This window comes from Oncorhynchus tshawytscha, linkage group LG13 (assembly GCF_018296145.1).
Source record: "Oncorhynchus tshawytscha isolate Ot180627B linkage group LG13, Otsh_v2.0, whole genome shotgun sequence".
In the NCBI taxonomy this organism is placed as follows: domain Eukaryota; kingdom Metazoa; phylum Chordata; class Actinopteri; order Salmoniformes; family Salmonidae; genus Oncorhynchus; species Oncorhynchus tshawytscha.
The window spans coordinates 26264218-26279141 of record NC_056441.1 but is presented as its reverse complement, the minus strand read 5'-3'; the positions used below and the strand labels follow the sequence as shown (position 1 = coordinate 26279141).

Sequence of the window (14924 nt, the reverse complement as noted above, 5' to 3'; positions counted from 1 at the left end):
AGGGAAGAGGGTGGGAAGGCGAGGGAGATAGGGAGGGGAGAGTGTGGGAAGGCGAGGGAGATAGGGAGGGAAGAGGGTGGGAAGGCGAGGGAGATAGGGAGGGAGAGGGTGGGAAGGCGAGGGAGGGAGGGAAGAGGGTGGGAAGGGAGGGAGATAGGGAGGGAAGGGGTGGGAAGGCGAGGGAGATAGGGAGGGAAGAGGGTGGGAAGGTAGGGAGGGAGAGGGTGGGAGGGAGGGAGATAGGGAGGGAGAGGGTGGGAAGGCGAGGGAGATAGGGAGGGAAAAGGGTGGGAAGGCGAGGGAGATAGGGAGGGGAGAGGGTGGGAAGGCGAGGGAGATAGGGAGGGAAGAGGGTGGGAAGGCGAGGGAGATAGGGAGGGAAGAGGGTGGGAAGGCTAGGGAGGGAAGAGGGTGGGAAGGCGAGGGAGATAGGGGGAGGGAGAGAGAGAGAAAGGGAGAGAGAGAGAGGGAAGGCAAGAGAGATAGGGAGGGAAGAGGGTGGGAAGGCGAGGGAGATAGGGGGAGGGATAGAGACAAGAGGAAGAAGAGAGAGGAAGGCAAGAGAGATAGGGAGGGAAGAGGGTGGGAAGGCGAGGGAGATAGGGGGAGGGATAGAGACAAGAGGAAGAAGAGAGAGGGAAGGCAAGAGAGATAGGGAGGGAAGAGGGTGGGAAGGCGAGGGAGATAGGGAGGGGAGAGGGTGGGAAGGCGAGGGAGATAGGGGGAGGGATAGAGACAAGAGGAAGAAGAGAGAGGAAGGCAAGAGAGATAGGGAGGGAAGAGGGTGGGAAGGCGAGGGAGATAGGGGGAGGGATAGAGACAAGAGGAAGAAGAGAGAGGAAGGCAAGAGAGATAGGGAGGGAAGAGGGTGGGAAGGCGAGGGAGATAGGGAGGGAAGAGGGTGGGAAGGCGAGGGAGATAGGGAGGGAAGAGGGTGGGAAGGCAAGGGAGATAGGGAGGGGAGAGGGTGGGGGTTGAGATAATGAGTACAGTGCCTTATCTGTACTTAAAAGTAATTCCTCTTTTTGTTCTAGCAGAGTAATATAAACATATTCTATACATCCTTGTTTTTGCATGTAGATAATCTATCATTAACTCCATCTCAGATAAGAAACACATTTATGGGTCATTTCTTAAATGGTCACTTCTTAGATGCAATTCACCTATAGGCATTGCGAGAATCCTTAATTTTAAAAGTATATAGAAAATATGTTACAATCTGATGTATTCGAAATAGACATGAGAGAGACTTTCACAATTTTCACAAGTCTATATTATAAACCTAAAATAATGTGAATTGTCTGAATGTAAGATTTTGAGCTTCTTGATATTTGAGTCTCTTTGCTCTGATTGGATCCACTAGAATCCTCAGAAGACAAGACAAGGCCAAATGAATAAGAGTCTAAATTTACCAGGTTATTACGCCATGCAGCCCAGGCAGGTTCGATCAGTACATGCTGATCCACACTTGACTTGACACCATTCAGCCAATCAACAGGGAACTGGAGGACAAATGTTTCTCCCCTCAACACCTGTGAAAAGACACTAAACTCAGGCTAAAGGCCCCCAATTTGTAGGTCCTATTATAAAACTCACATTGAACTTAAGCCATTACAACACTGGGGTCAATGCACGATCAAAAAAAAAAAAGGTTTCATTCAAAAAACCTGCCTCCAACGCCGTATTTGGACATAGCTTAGCAAATCAAATCAAATGTTATTTTTCACATGCTACGTAACACATACATTTGGATTTGATTCAGCATATCAAGTGCAGCTATATTAGTAGGTTGATAGTGTAACAGGCCCTATGTCAGTGCAAGACCTTGCAGATCCGGCCAAAGACAGCAGGGTGTCTGACTGAGTCGGGGGATGGGGTGGGGCATTCATTTGCATTGTAAATAATGACAATGTCAGTTTAGAAGAGGGCACTCCCTTTAAATCTACTGAGCTAGTTATGTTGCACCCAAACAGACAGATCAGAGTAGACCATCCACCTCAGTGTCGTCTCCTCAACCCTGGAACAGAACAGAGCACAATGGCCTAGCTGCTGAATAGACAGAGAGGCTGGGAGTCTGGCCGACTCTGGGGCCCAAGAATAGGACACATTCTTCAGTACAAAAGGGTGTGTGTGTGTGTGTGTGTGTGTCTGTGTGTGTGCGTGCGTGTGCTTGTGTGTGTTTCAACATCAGTGGATGCCATGTCTCTGCAGAGAGGTCTTGACTCTTTGGACTCTCCACTGTGATATAAGAGAAGTAAGTTATGATGAGGGGAGTACGAGCATCAATCGCTCTGTGAACAGAGGGAGAGAGAGAGAGAGAGAGAGAGAGAGAGAGAGAGAGAGAGAGAGAGAGAGAGAGGGGTGAAGGAGACCGAGAGGAGAGAATGAGCACCCAGCCATTGTGCCTGTAAATTAGACAGTCACTCTCTACTTCTATGGTTTCTGTTCAACCATCTTCTTCTATGGTTTTGGTTTCTGTTCAACCATGGTGTGCTGAGCTGAATGAGGTGTCATGTCATTAGCACCAGTTTCATGCCAGCAGGCTCTCTCTCTCTGGGGGGGTTGCTGTTCACATGCATATGTATCACCAGGCCCTGTCTCTCTGCAACAACACATTTGCATAGCACGCACCAGGGCCTACCGTTGTCTGTCTCTAATAGCCAGCTCTGATTGATTCTGTGACTGTAATCTGAAATGAATAGTGAAATTAATCAGTCATTTGTCATTCATATTGTATTTCGAAAACATACTGTAGGCCTCAATGAAGCCGGACTCTAATTTGTAACATAGAGAAATGAAATACATGTCTAGTATATAGGCTATTTGTTGATGAAAGTATTATGCATATGATAATGATTATTGTTGACATACATACCAGTGTCATAACAATGTAGTAGCCTATTGGGGTGGTTGTACAACCTACTCTCTGCTCTCTGTGGACACCATATCCTTTACTAGCCACAATAATTGTCCCCTAGGAGGCTACAAAATCTATGGGGCCACATCAAATGCGTGTTATACAAAGGAGTCGTAGGCTACCTAACGCCAACATTTAAGAACATGTCAGGAGCAGTTAATGAATTGTCCAACGTGCGCTAAGTCTGTACTAGGGTCACAAACCGAGCCAATCGGAACAAAGGATACAGAGACGACAGTAGCTCCACCTCTCCCTCTTTCCTTCTCCGCTGGTTGGTTTATACATGTATATAATCCCGGAGCTGACCCAGAAAAGTAACTCTGGTGACGGATTCTCGCTCGCCCCACAGTGCACTAGAGAGCACCGATCATTTTAATTCGATGAAATACATGTATTTGGCGCATCGCCTTTGGAAGTAAAGACGGAGATCCAATAGCAGAAAGAGAACGAGAGAACTTCAGAGCAGGGCCATTTAGCTGGTAAGTGTTGTCTTGTGAGGGGGGCATTCGTTGCAGAGAGAGAGACTGTCCTATTACTAAGGGGAAGGTAGGAGAACCATTGTTCGTTTTATTTACGGTTTCTTACATTACCGATTGTTCATATGCCGGCTATAGTGCATATAGTGATACTGCATGATAAATTACTAAAGGATTGAACTGTATATATTGCCAGACCGAGTTTATTTAAACCGGATTATTATTTTTGTTGTAATGTGGTATCAAAAGTATTTACTGTTCAATGAAATCTGGCCCCTATGTAAATACCTAGAATACACGGGTAAACTGAAGCGTAAAAATGTAGATATAGTGTGTAATAATTCACCTACAAAAAAATATCTTGATCATTCTTTGTTGCTCCCCTTTTAGCCTTTTGCAAAATGTGACTTAGACGGAATGAATGTTAAAATGCCTAAACGTTCACGCTTGCATAGCCCAAACACAATTGTATGGATTTTGTTCCGCTGTTGACCATTCTCTCTAAATGATTGTGGGTTTAGAAACATACCCTGTTGACCATTCTCTCTAAATGATTGTGGGTTTAGAAACATACCCTGTTGACCATACATACCCTGTTGACCATTCTCTCTAAATGATTGTGGGTTTAGAAACATACCCTGTTGACCATTCTCTCTAAATGATTGTGGGTTTAGAAACATACCCTGTTGACCATACATACCCTGTTGACCATCCTCTCTAAATGATTGTGGGTTTAGAAACATACCCTGTTGACCATTCTCTCTAAATGATTGTGGGTTTAGAAACATACCCTGTTGACCATACATACCCTGTTGACCATCCTCTCTAAATGATTGTGGGTTTAGAAACATACCCTGTTGACCATACATACCCTGTTGACCATTCTCTCTAAATGATTGTGGGTTTAGAAACATACCCTGTTGACCATACATACCCTGTTGACCATTCTCTCTAAATGATTGTGGGTTTAGAAACAATGTTGCATCGGGGATCGTAGTTTTTTAAATTTGTATAGATAAAGCACAAAGAGGTTTGAACGGAAACCTGAGCGCCAGGGGCACTGGAGTTCATTTCTGGGGGAAAGAGAAGAAAGAAACACGACATGCTTTGTTTTCAAGCAGACAGTGAAAAGACAGAGCCACACTCCTATGGTATCCAATGGATCAACCATCATATTGTGTTTATGCGGTGATAGAGACATGTACGTTATTAAGAATGTCATTAATTGTTTTACCTTGCGTAATTGTGGGTGGGGAAATGATGCGTTGTTGTGCCATTTTAACTCTGGTGTTACAGAGATGGCACAAATACAGATTCCGTTTTGAATTAATAAATCGTAGGGTGTTGTCTTTAATTTTTATTTCCATTGTATTTTTCCTATAAGCACAGATCGTAATGACCATCTTGTCCATTTATCACTGCTTGTGCCTAACGAAATGTTTGTAAACGTTGGTTTCCTTTCGCGCGGATGCTCTCGTTATCATTGTGCATGTAGTACCTTATTTATTACTATGTATCTACCGATTAAAATTCGACATGCGCTCTTCTGCGTCCGTTCAACGACAAAGGTATGACTGGTATTTCCGATCGTGTAATAGGCTACATACTGGCAGCGGATACAGGCAGTAGGCTATGCGTAATGTTGCTGTGGTCGAAATGATGGTTAAACAATCGAAAGTGTAAATGGCCCCCAAACGTCATCTGAATAGATTACTGACTCAACACTGTTTGAATCACTCATAGTACACTGTCTATCTCTATGGAATCACTCACTGTTAAAAGTCATGGCATGGGGTAGTTCTGGGAATTTTATGTTCTCCGGGAGCTGTGTCTCTCAGATTGATCTGATGAACTAGGCAGACACCTAGTCAGTTGTACAACTGAATGCATTAAACCGAAATGTGTCTTCCACATTTAACCCAACCCCTCTGAATCAGAAAGATCCAGGGTTGCCTTAGTTGAGGTCATCGGTGCCCCGGGAGCAGTTGTTGTTGGGGGTTAACTGCCTTGTTCATGGGAAGAACGGAAGCTTTTTCCACCTTGTTGGCTCAGGGATTCGAACCATCAACCTTTCAGTTACTGCCCCAGTGCTCTTAACCGCTGTATGTTTATCAGTGCTTCCCAAACCTCTCTTTTAAAAACGCCAATCAATCCTCTTATTCATCTATTCGAATACTAGCACGCCTGATTCTTTCTCAACTAAAAGGCTATGGACTGAAGCACCGCTAACAACAACATTGCTCCTCCTCCTCCGCAGGGTGACAGTAAAGGTTTCCTTGTAAATATTCTTATACAGAGTCATCATCATAACTAACATAAACATTGTCCTTCCTCCTGCAGGGTGATAGAGAAACCATGGCAGACCACATGATGATGCCCATGTCCCACGGCCCTGCGACGGCCCTCCATGGCTACAGGATGGGGGGAATGGGTGGCCCTCCACAGCACGCCGTGCCGCAACCCGGCCTCCGCACCCTTCCCAACGGCCAGGTCATGCACTACGGCCGGGTGCCGCAGACCTCCATGGAGGCCGCCATGAGGCAGCGGCCCGGTCTGGGGATGGTGGGGCCGCCTGGGATGAGCGGTCAGGTGAATGGCCAGGTCAACGGAGCACAGATGGGAGGACACCATCACCAGATGAACCAGATGATGTATAACCAACAGCATCAACAACAACAGCCACATCAACAACAACAGCAGCACCACCACATGCAGCAGCAGCACCCCCAGTCTCAACCCCAGCACCCCCAGCAACAGTACCACCCCAGTGGGCTCACCTCCCAGCAGCTGATGGCCTCCATGCACCTCCAGAAACTCAACACCCAGTACCACGGACATCCACTGGGGCCGGTCCAGGGCCATCACCTGGCCAACGGGGCCCAGTACAGAGTAGGGCCTGGCCAGCTGGCCAGCATGCAGCACATGGGTCAGGGTGGGCCAGGTATGGTGCTGGGACAGAATATGGACATAGACCTGATAGATGAGGAGGTTCTGACAGCGCTGGTGTTGGAGCTGGGTCTGGACCGGGTTCAGGAGCTCCCAGAACTGTTCCTGTGTCAGAACGAGTTTGACTTCATCCCTGACTTTGTTAATATGAAACAGCAGCCGAGCACCGTGAGCTGCTGAGAGATACACAACAGTCAGACGAAGAAAGACGCTGTAAAAACAGGCCGGCGCCCAGAGAAAGACTGAACCACAGACTAGACTAGCCACAGTAGCACACACAAGAGGAGACACGCAGACTATTGTTTCAGTTCTCTCTGTGTGAGTTTAGGCTATCTATCTGTGACCATGTATAGTAGATCTACAGAACACACTGACCTACCTGTGAATAGTAGGCCTACCTGTTGGTTTAAGATGAATTGTAAGGACAGAAAGAGAGGAGAGGAAACGAAAGCTTCCTCTGCATCAGGCTGGCCAGCATCAGTGTCGGTGAGAGCTGAGCTCAGTCAGCCCGGCCACAGGGTGGCGCTCTCTCTGGCGCAGTGGCCTCTGTCGATTCTGTACTGCCTTCCGTCCTGCCTCTGGGCTGCCACCCATGCCCTAGTGTCAATATGTGTGCTGAGGCCTGAGGGATGAATGTAGACTCATTCAGCAGGACAGGAAGACGAGACAGACAAGCTGAGACAATACAAAGACTAGCTTCACCTGAGACTACTAGATTTGATCTATGGCTTTTAGAAATGTATTTATTTATGAATTTACCCAACCAAGTAGCTAGCGGACATTTGACAAATTGAGTTGGTCGTCTGATTATGAATTAGGCTGTTGGGGGGAAAAGAGTTGTTCAAAAATATGCCTAACTTTATTGTGTGTATGTTGAAGGCTGGTTCTTCAAAACAGGCTTGGGCGATTCCTTCCTCATTACCTTACCATTTCCTTTAGTAAGAGCCTGAGAGAGAGAATGGGCCAATGGGGTTAGATTTTCTTGGGTGGTGGGGGTTTATTAGTCTCTGATTGGTTAGGAATTAACTGTGTTACCCTGGCAATCTGGTTCCTCTCCCTGACATAATCTGATCACATAATCAGAACAACATTATAATTATCATTAAAACTTATGTTTCCTTGAATCTTACATGTCCGCAGTTTCTCTATTTCCTACTGTTGAATTAAATCTGATCAAATCACTGGCGAAGTAGTGCTGCACATACAGAGTAGCATCTCTATAGCAAGAGAACAGAGAACACACCCTGCATGTCTTAAAATATTCCTCTGAACACTGAGGGCCAGCGTCTACCTTCAAACAGTTAGATGCTCTCGTTCAGTAGAGTCTCAATGACTACTTTACACTTTACTTCTACTGGTGGACCTTGCGGCAAGGGAATACACTTAGTATTTAAGGAGCAACACACATAACATAACAGCGGGCTATTTACTCTACATCCGGTATCTGTGAGTGTGGCACAGAAGGTAAGGCAGGGGGAAAACCAGAACCTCTCTCAGTCCCAGGTCATTCTGAGTCATAGAACTCACTTTAGACTTTGAACAGCACTGGCAGTTAAAAGACGTAAACACAACATGTTGGATTGTGAGAAGTACATTAACCTAGTGCTCTATCTGGGGTGAATCCTAACTTCCACCAAATTTGTACTTAGTCATGCATGGATATCAATGGGTGACCAAGTGAACATTTGACTTTAGTAGGAGTTAGGATTTGCCCTTCTGTGAACATCTTGAGTGTGTAAGCCTGCCAGGTAATTCTTGAGGGTAGTGACTGGGTTTGGTCCTCTAACCTAACCTTGGCCAATGTGCTGACTGGGTATGTAGGCTAGGACAGTGGAGGCTGCTTCAACTGCCTTGAACTGTGGACAACGTTCATTAGTCCATTCTGTGGACACAGCATAGTGCTAGGCACTACTCCAGCAGTACTTGGTTGGTTTAATCATTGTTTAAAGCTGCCTCTCTTTACCTGTGGAATTGATTTCATTACCAAAGGTCCAAACCCAATAGTGCAGAGCAACACACACACAGACATGCACACATACACGCCCGCACACATGCACTCCCTCACACACAGGTTGGTTGCTGTTTCCATAGATTAGCTTACTCAACTGGTTCTTTCCTGATTAGATTTAAATCACTCGTTCACACACGCTTGTCTTAATTGAGGTCATCCAGCATCACAGCCCCAATAACTTGGTAATTAGAAAACTTGGCACTCAAAGGTAGTGTGCACTATATAGGGAACAGGGTGCCATTTTGGAAGTACCCTTGGTAATTAGAAAACGTTCTATTTCTGTGGTGGTGCAGTGTTTTCCCCCAATGCCCACTGTGCATAATGAGTTTTTGGCAAGGTTACTGCTTTGCTCCAGTGACTAGTATGAGAACTTCCTGTCCTGTTCTGTTGTTGAGCTATTTGTGGAGATGTCAGAACAGAGAGGTTGGAGGAGCAGTGAGGTTGAAGAGAGGATTGGGGGAAGGGGAAAGCTTCCCTCTGTAATGCATTGTGGTAATCTGTTCCAATACCAGAGCTACACTCACTGGTGTCTCAGCTCTTTTTCTAGCCTGGAATCTAAAGGGAATATCGCTCTATTTCACTATAGCTTCACTTCACTGTACTTCACTTCACTATTTGCACAAAGTGCAAATATTCAGTTTGGATTCCAGGCTACTCTTAACCCTGTCTCGCCCCTGGAGACCTGCCATTTTGCAGAGCTCTGAGCACAAACATACAATGGACAACAGAAAGTACACTCATCATTGCAAAGGCCGAAACCCCAACCATATCGGGTCATTTCTTGTGGTCGGGTTATCTGTTACCTGTCTATTTATGTAAAACTTGGACTTAGATCTGGACCAGGCTATTTAGGGCAGTTTCACAACCCCTTATGAAAAAATTATCTATTACAATCTGAAAATAATATTTGTCTTTGTCTTTTAAGCCTTAGAGAGGGTGTAGCCTCTCAAAGTCATTTGATTACAGCTATATCAATAATATTTCAGACTTCTAATGTATGGTGTCTTTGTACTGTAGAATGTAGGTAAAGTTGACATAATTAAGGTACTTTTCAAAAAACATTGTCAGATGTAATTGTTGAATGGCTGATGGCTGATGTTGATGTGTTGAATGACAAGAGATGAGGGTTTATCATCCATTTTGACAATTGGGAGTGTTGATATAAATAGGTTGCATGGTAAAACTAGACTTAATGCTGGGCTAACCATTAAGTGCAGCATTCAGTCTGGATTACCCAGGCTAACAAACAGTTTCATTATATCAAGGGTTTGGGTACAGGACAGGCCTGAAGCTTTAAGACCTAGTAGATTGCATGTGAACATTGTGAAAAGAGATGTAATGTCACCACTTTTCCACACATCCGCTGAGAATGTACAGCAGAATGGAATGCATTGTGGGAAGTGAAGTCTTAAAATGGTGGATACATTTGTGAGATTGTATTGTAAAATCCTTGTTCCAAATTGCACCACTTCATTTGGGGTTAACCCCCCACCTCCCAACCCCCAAAGTTTTTTTTTTAATGTTATTGATTCTATTTTAAGAAAATGTATTTATTTTCAACAACAATAAAATATTTATTTAAAGAACTGGCCAGTGTATGGAGTGTTTTCTAACATGTTTCTGTATCTGCATCGCTCTATGATATCCTTTGAATACCTCATGCATCCTTTGAATACCTCATGCATTCTTTGAATACCCCATGCATCCTTTGAATACCTCATGCATCCTTTGAATACCCCATGCATCCTTTGAATACCTCATGCATTCTTTGAATACCCCATGCATCCTTTGAATACCTCATGCATCCTTTGAATACCTCATGCATCCTTTGAATACCTCATGCATCCTTTGAATACCTCATGCATCCTTTGAATACCTCATGCATCATTTGAATACCTCATGCATCCTTTGAATACCCCATGCATCCTTTGAATACCTCATGCATCCTTTGAATACCCCATGCATCCTTTGAATACCCCATGCATCCTTTGAATACCCCATGCATCCTTTGAATACCTCATGCATCCTTTGAATACCTCATGCATCCTTTGAATATCTCATGTGTGACTTTGTATTGAAACCTCAACTACTTCTGACAACTATACAATGAGTCTGACAATACTTCTGCTCCGGTACAGTGAGACATCTCAGTAGTGTTCATGTATGGGCTCTACAGCTGCAGTGGCGTGTATTCATGGATGCCAAGGGAAGCCGGGCTTCCCCAAATATGTGTTTTCATCATTTTACGTCAATTCTCAAGTGGCAGAATCTCACCGGAGAAATCATCCGAGCGAGGGAAACAACGACCCCCTGTCTTGGTATGTTGTAGCGCGTGTATCTGATGCTGTTTGGAACAAAAGAGTATGACATGTAGCATTTGGCCTCCCTTGATAAAAAAATTAATAAAATAATTAGCCAATCAGCATTGAGCTGAGCTCAACTGCTGGTTGACCTAGCGCAGCAAAATGCCCCCAATGGAGGCCAGTTTGGATTTAGCTTCACACCAATCAAATCACATCCCAAGCAAAATATCATGATTGTCAGAAAAATGTGTCTGTTTCTGGTCTGCGTGTGTTGATGTCCTGCAGGAGCTAGCTTGCAAAATTGACGATTTCTTTAGCCAATGATGGAGATGGGGATTTGGACTTTTGTTTTTGAGTTAATTCTCTGTACAGACTAATAATAATGATGGTAATTCTGATCTAGTCATAAATTAATATGTTTTGCCAGTGGCCTGAGACGATTGAAGTTCAATATGTAGCCTAGATGTAGCCTAGTACACTCAGGAAGTTAGGCTAGCAGGCATTTTAGCTAGGTAGCCTATGACAATAAAAACTAAAAGGGTACTGTATGACAGAGACATAGACCGTTTTGCCAACATGAAAGAGAGGAGGATGGCATTGGTGTTCAACTAGTCTACAAGTAGGGGGAGTCAACTTTAAAAAAAAAACTTGTGCACACACAGACAGAAATCAGTACCATGGACAGCCACATGATATTTAGCAGCATTGATTTCACTAAATCGTTTTTGGTATCTTTAAGTTTGTTTTCAGTGTATTAAACTAAGCATATACAGCCTTGTTGATTTGATGATGTTTAAGTTGAAATGGTGCTGGAATAGCGTAGGCAGTGCTCCGGTTGTCTTTGTTCTGACTTACATTAACGCTGTGGTTCTAAATCAGTAGTTGCTTAGTAACTAACTTGCTTGGCCTAACAACACCCATGCCAATATATCCTCCAAACACTTGCTTTTCGGGCATGATCACTTAATTATACAATGGGTGGGTCTAATCCTGAATGCTGATTGGTTAAAACAACATTCAAGAAGGTGTCTATTCCACAAGTTACTACCGGCTAAATCTATGACGTTAAAATGCCTATTTACTCTGTTCCATCAATCCACTGTCTCATCAGCCCAGCCAGGCAATTTATAAACTTGATTTCCACTATAAAAAGCATCTAAACACATTAGTATAAAGGATTTTGGTAGACAGACCCCCTCCCCCCACGGGTCTGATCACAGTAACGCAGTGCGGGTCGACCAGGACCTGATGCAGCTGCCAAAGTCGCGTCGTCGTCTGATGGGTCAGTTGCTGCTGCCGAAGTTGCGGCGGCTTAGTACGGACCAGTAGGGGTGGCGTCGGACGGGCCAGTAGCGGTGGCGTCGGACGGGCCAGTAGTAGCAAACACCAGCTTCTCAGGCATTATCTCATAATAACTGGACTTCACCCAACAGATTTTGCTCTCCAATTTTGGATGAAACAAACATATGAGTAGTTTAATTTATTCCGCCACGGTGTGATTGTCATGGCCTTGAATATCACGGTTGTGTTTGAACGAATGGTTATAGAGCAAGCATTGCAATTATCACAACAGTTTTAACTGACTTGGCTTGGGTTCAGTAATTGTACCCATGCACCGCTACTGTAGAACTGTCTCAATGGATATGGATGGATAGTAAACTATCATTAGATGACAGCGTTATAATAAACAGGTTTGACAGGTAGTTGTAGTTTATGTCTAGCACCAATACAAAGCAACAGTACAAGTCGAGGCTCATACAGAGTTGCCTGATGAGACTATGTCTACAGGACTAGCCAAGGTGATAATCCACAGGCAGGACAGGGGCAGACGATATGCTAATCTGGTCATAACTGAGGTTCACCTTGACCTATAATCATATCCTCTCTGGGGGCCTAGTCCACTCCTAGTGAAGGCTATTCCAAACCGTGAGCTGTCGTACTGTAGCTGTACTAAGGACTGGGTTGAAATCAGAGTCTCTTTACTTGTTCTCTGTCCCTGATCTTCATTTATTATGTTTTAATGTTTCAAATGTACAATGCCTTGATTTAACTAGTTTGAAAGCCCTTATATCAGTAACTCAAGTCAGGTGTTGAATACCTGTCTGTCTGTCTGTCTGTCTGTCTGTCTGTCTGTCTGTCTGTCTGTCTGTCTGTCTGTCTGTCTGTCTGTCTGTCTGTCTGTCTGTCTGTCTGTCTGTCTGTCTGTCTGTCTGTCTGTCTGTCTGTCTGTCTGTGTCTGTCTGTCTGTCCAACACACCCCTCATAAGCTCCTCCTGAGTAACCATTCCTATTGTCACTAGAACAGATGTTGACAGTTTTACTGTAATACACCACAGTCTAACTCTCTTTAAACTACCCTCAGGCTAGTGTAGTCATTCTAGGAAGGAGGACTCGCTGCAGCGATGATATCTGTATGTGCTCATGTTTGGCTTTTCTCTGAAATTACCTTGTTGGCTGTTTGACACTCCCTGTCTCAGAAATGACACTCCCTCCTTTCGCTCACGTCTGTCTGTCTGTTTCTCCCTCTGTAACAAACAACACTATTGGTTATTGACTCTCCCCCCTGTCTCACCTCCCTCCCATGTTTGTTTCTCCTGTGAAGTGAACTACGCTGCTAGCTGTTGACTGTTGACGCTCCCTGTCGCTCTCTCCTCATGATGAGTCACCACACACACTTCTGTATTTGGCTCACTGATTAGATAAGGCCCTGCTAAAGGTGACTGGCTGGCAGACTGGCTGGTTGGCTGGGGTGATCTCACAGACAGGTTGCACTGATAACAGGCTCATTCTCATACATAGTTTACTCATACGTTTCTTTCTAGGTCAACCTAGATGTTCTCTCATTCAGAATGAGGCTTCAGGTCAACGTGGATATACAGCCAGGGCCTTTAAATTCACAATGGCTTTTTATCAGGGAAACGTAACTATTAGTACAGCAACGTGTTGGTGCTTCTGTCACCCATGTGTCGACTCTAATGATTGTCTTCTGAATAGCTTGAAGCCACACAACCTTCCCCATAATATGGCTAGTGCATCTGAAACGCCGTTACCCGCTCTACTCCTTGTGAAGCATTGAAGTATTACCAAACTGAGAGAAGTCCAATGTTAGTCCTCGCCTATCACTCTTGCTTTTTCACTCTCGCTCTCTCTCTCTATCTCTCCTATTTTCTCTCTCCTACTCTATCCTCTAACCCCTCCCCCTCTCTCTCCCTCTTTTCTTCTTCAGCCAGGAATCACCACGGTTCACCAAACACCACCAGTATTTGGACCGAAGCCATCTCTCCAGTCTCTGTGATTTCTGTATGGCTGTCTGGACGTCACCAGTACCCTGCAACGGCTCTTAAATGCGTCAGACCCCCCCTCTTCTCACCCCCTCACCCTGTTTCTCCCCTCCAGTACCTTAGCCTGACTCCCATGGACGGCATACTGTGTCCTTGAGGACTCTCTCTCTCTGACAAAGGCCACCCCTTCCTATATTCTCTTTTCTTTCTGTCTGACTCTTTCTTTTTGTATCAGTGTCTGTCTGCCTGCCTGCCTCCCTGCTTGTCTGTCTGTTTGTGTCTGTCCGACTGCCTGCCTGCCTGTCTGTGTCTGTCTGCCTGTCTGTCTGTCTGTCTGTCTGCCTGTCTGTCTGTCTGTCTGTCTGTCTGTCTGTCTGTCTGTCTGTCTGTCTGTCTGTCTGTCTGTCTGTCTGTCTGTCTGTCTGTCTGTCTGTCTGTCTGTCTGTCTGTCTGTCTGTCTGTCTGTCTGTCTGTCCCTGTTCATCTGTCTTTCTACCCTTGTTTGCTTTTCAATGAGGACATATGGAATTGGAAATTCAGTTCACTTACTGAATTGAACGAAGTTGATACAAACGCTACAATGATCTACTTCGTGTGGCTGACTATCGCTTTCATTTTCATTCTACCACCTTCCCACCACTCAACCATACCAAATGAAACAGCTTCCAGGTTGACATAACTCATTAGACATATGTAACTGACTCACTGTTGAGTCAGTGTTTTCCAGGGTTTAGGCAGCCATGCTGACTGTGTGACACTAGCCTCTGTCTGATTAGTGATATGCTGATAGGCGGGGTCTCCAGACATGATAGGTGTGGTCACCAGACATTAGTGATGTATTGGCCAATAGCTTACCTAAATAAGACGAATAATTCCTTTTTGTATATCTTGTTTTATCCTGTATATATTATTGTTTGACCTTTTTTCATTGCTCATCAGCCAACAGCACTGATGTAAATAAGACAAAAATATATATTTTAGGACATGAGT

The 14924-nt window shown here is 44.7% G+C and overlaps 1 protein-coding gene across 1 annotated transcript; it reads left to right on the top strand.

The window, feature by feature from the left end:
- The first annotated feature begins 3201 nt into the window (after positions 1-3201).
- Positions 3202-7468, top strand: LOC112264616 (cbp/p300-interacting transactivator 3). Its single transcript, XM_024441346.2, has 2 exons — positions 3202-3396; positions 5734-7468. Exon 2 carries the CDS (start codon positions 5749-5751, stop codon positions 6517-6519), a length of 771 nt encoding a protein of 256 aa, XP_024297114.1. The 5' UTR covers positions 3202-3396; positions 5734-5748; the 3' UTR covers positions 6520-7468.
- Positions 7469-14924: the final 7456 nt, after the last annotated feature.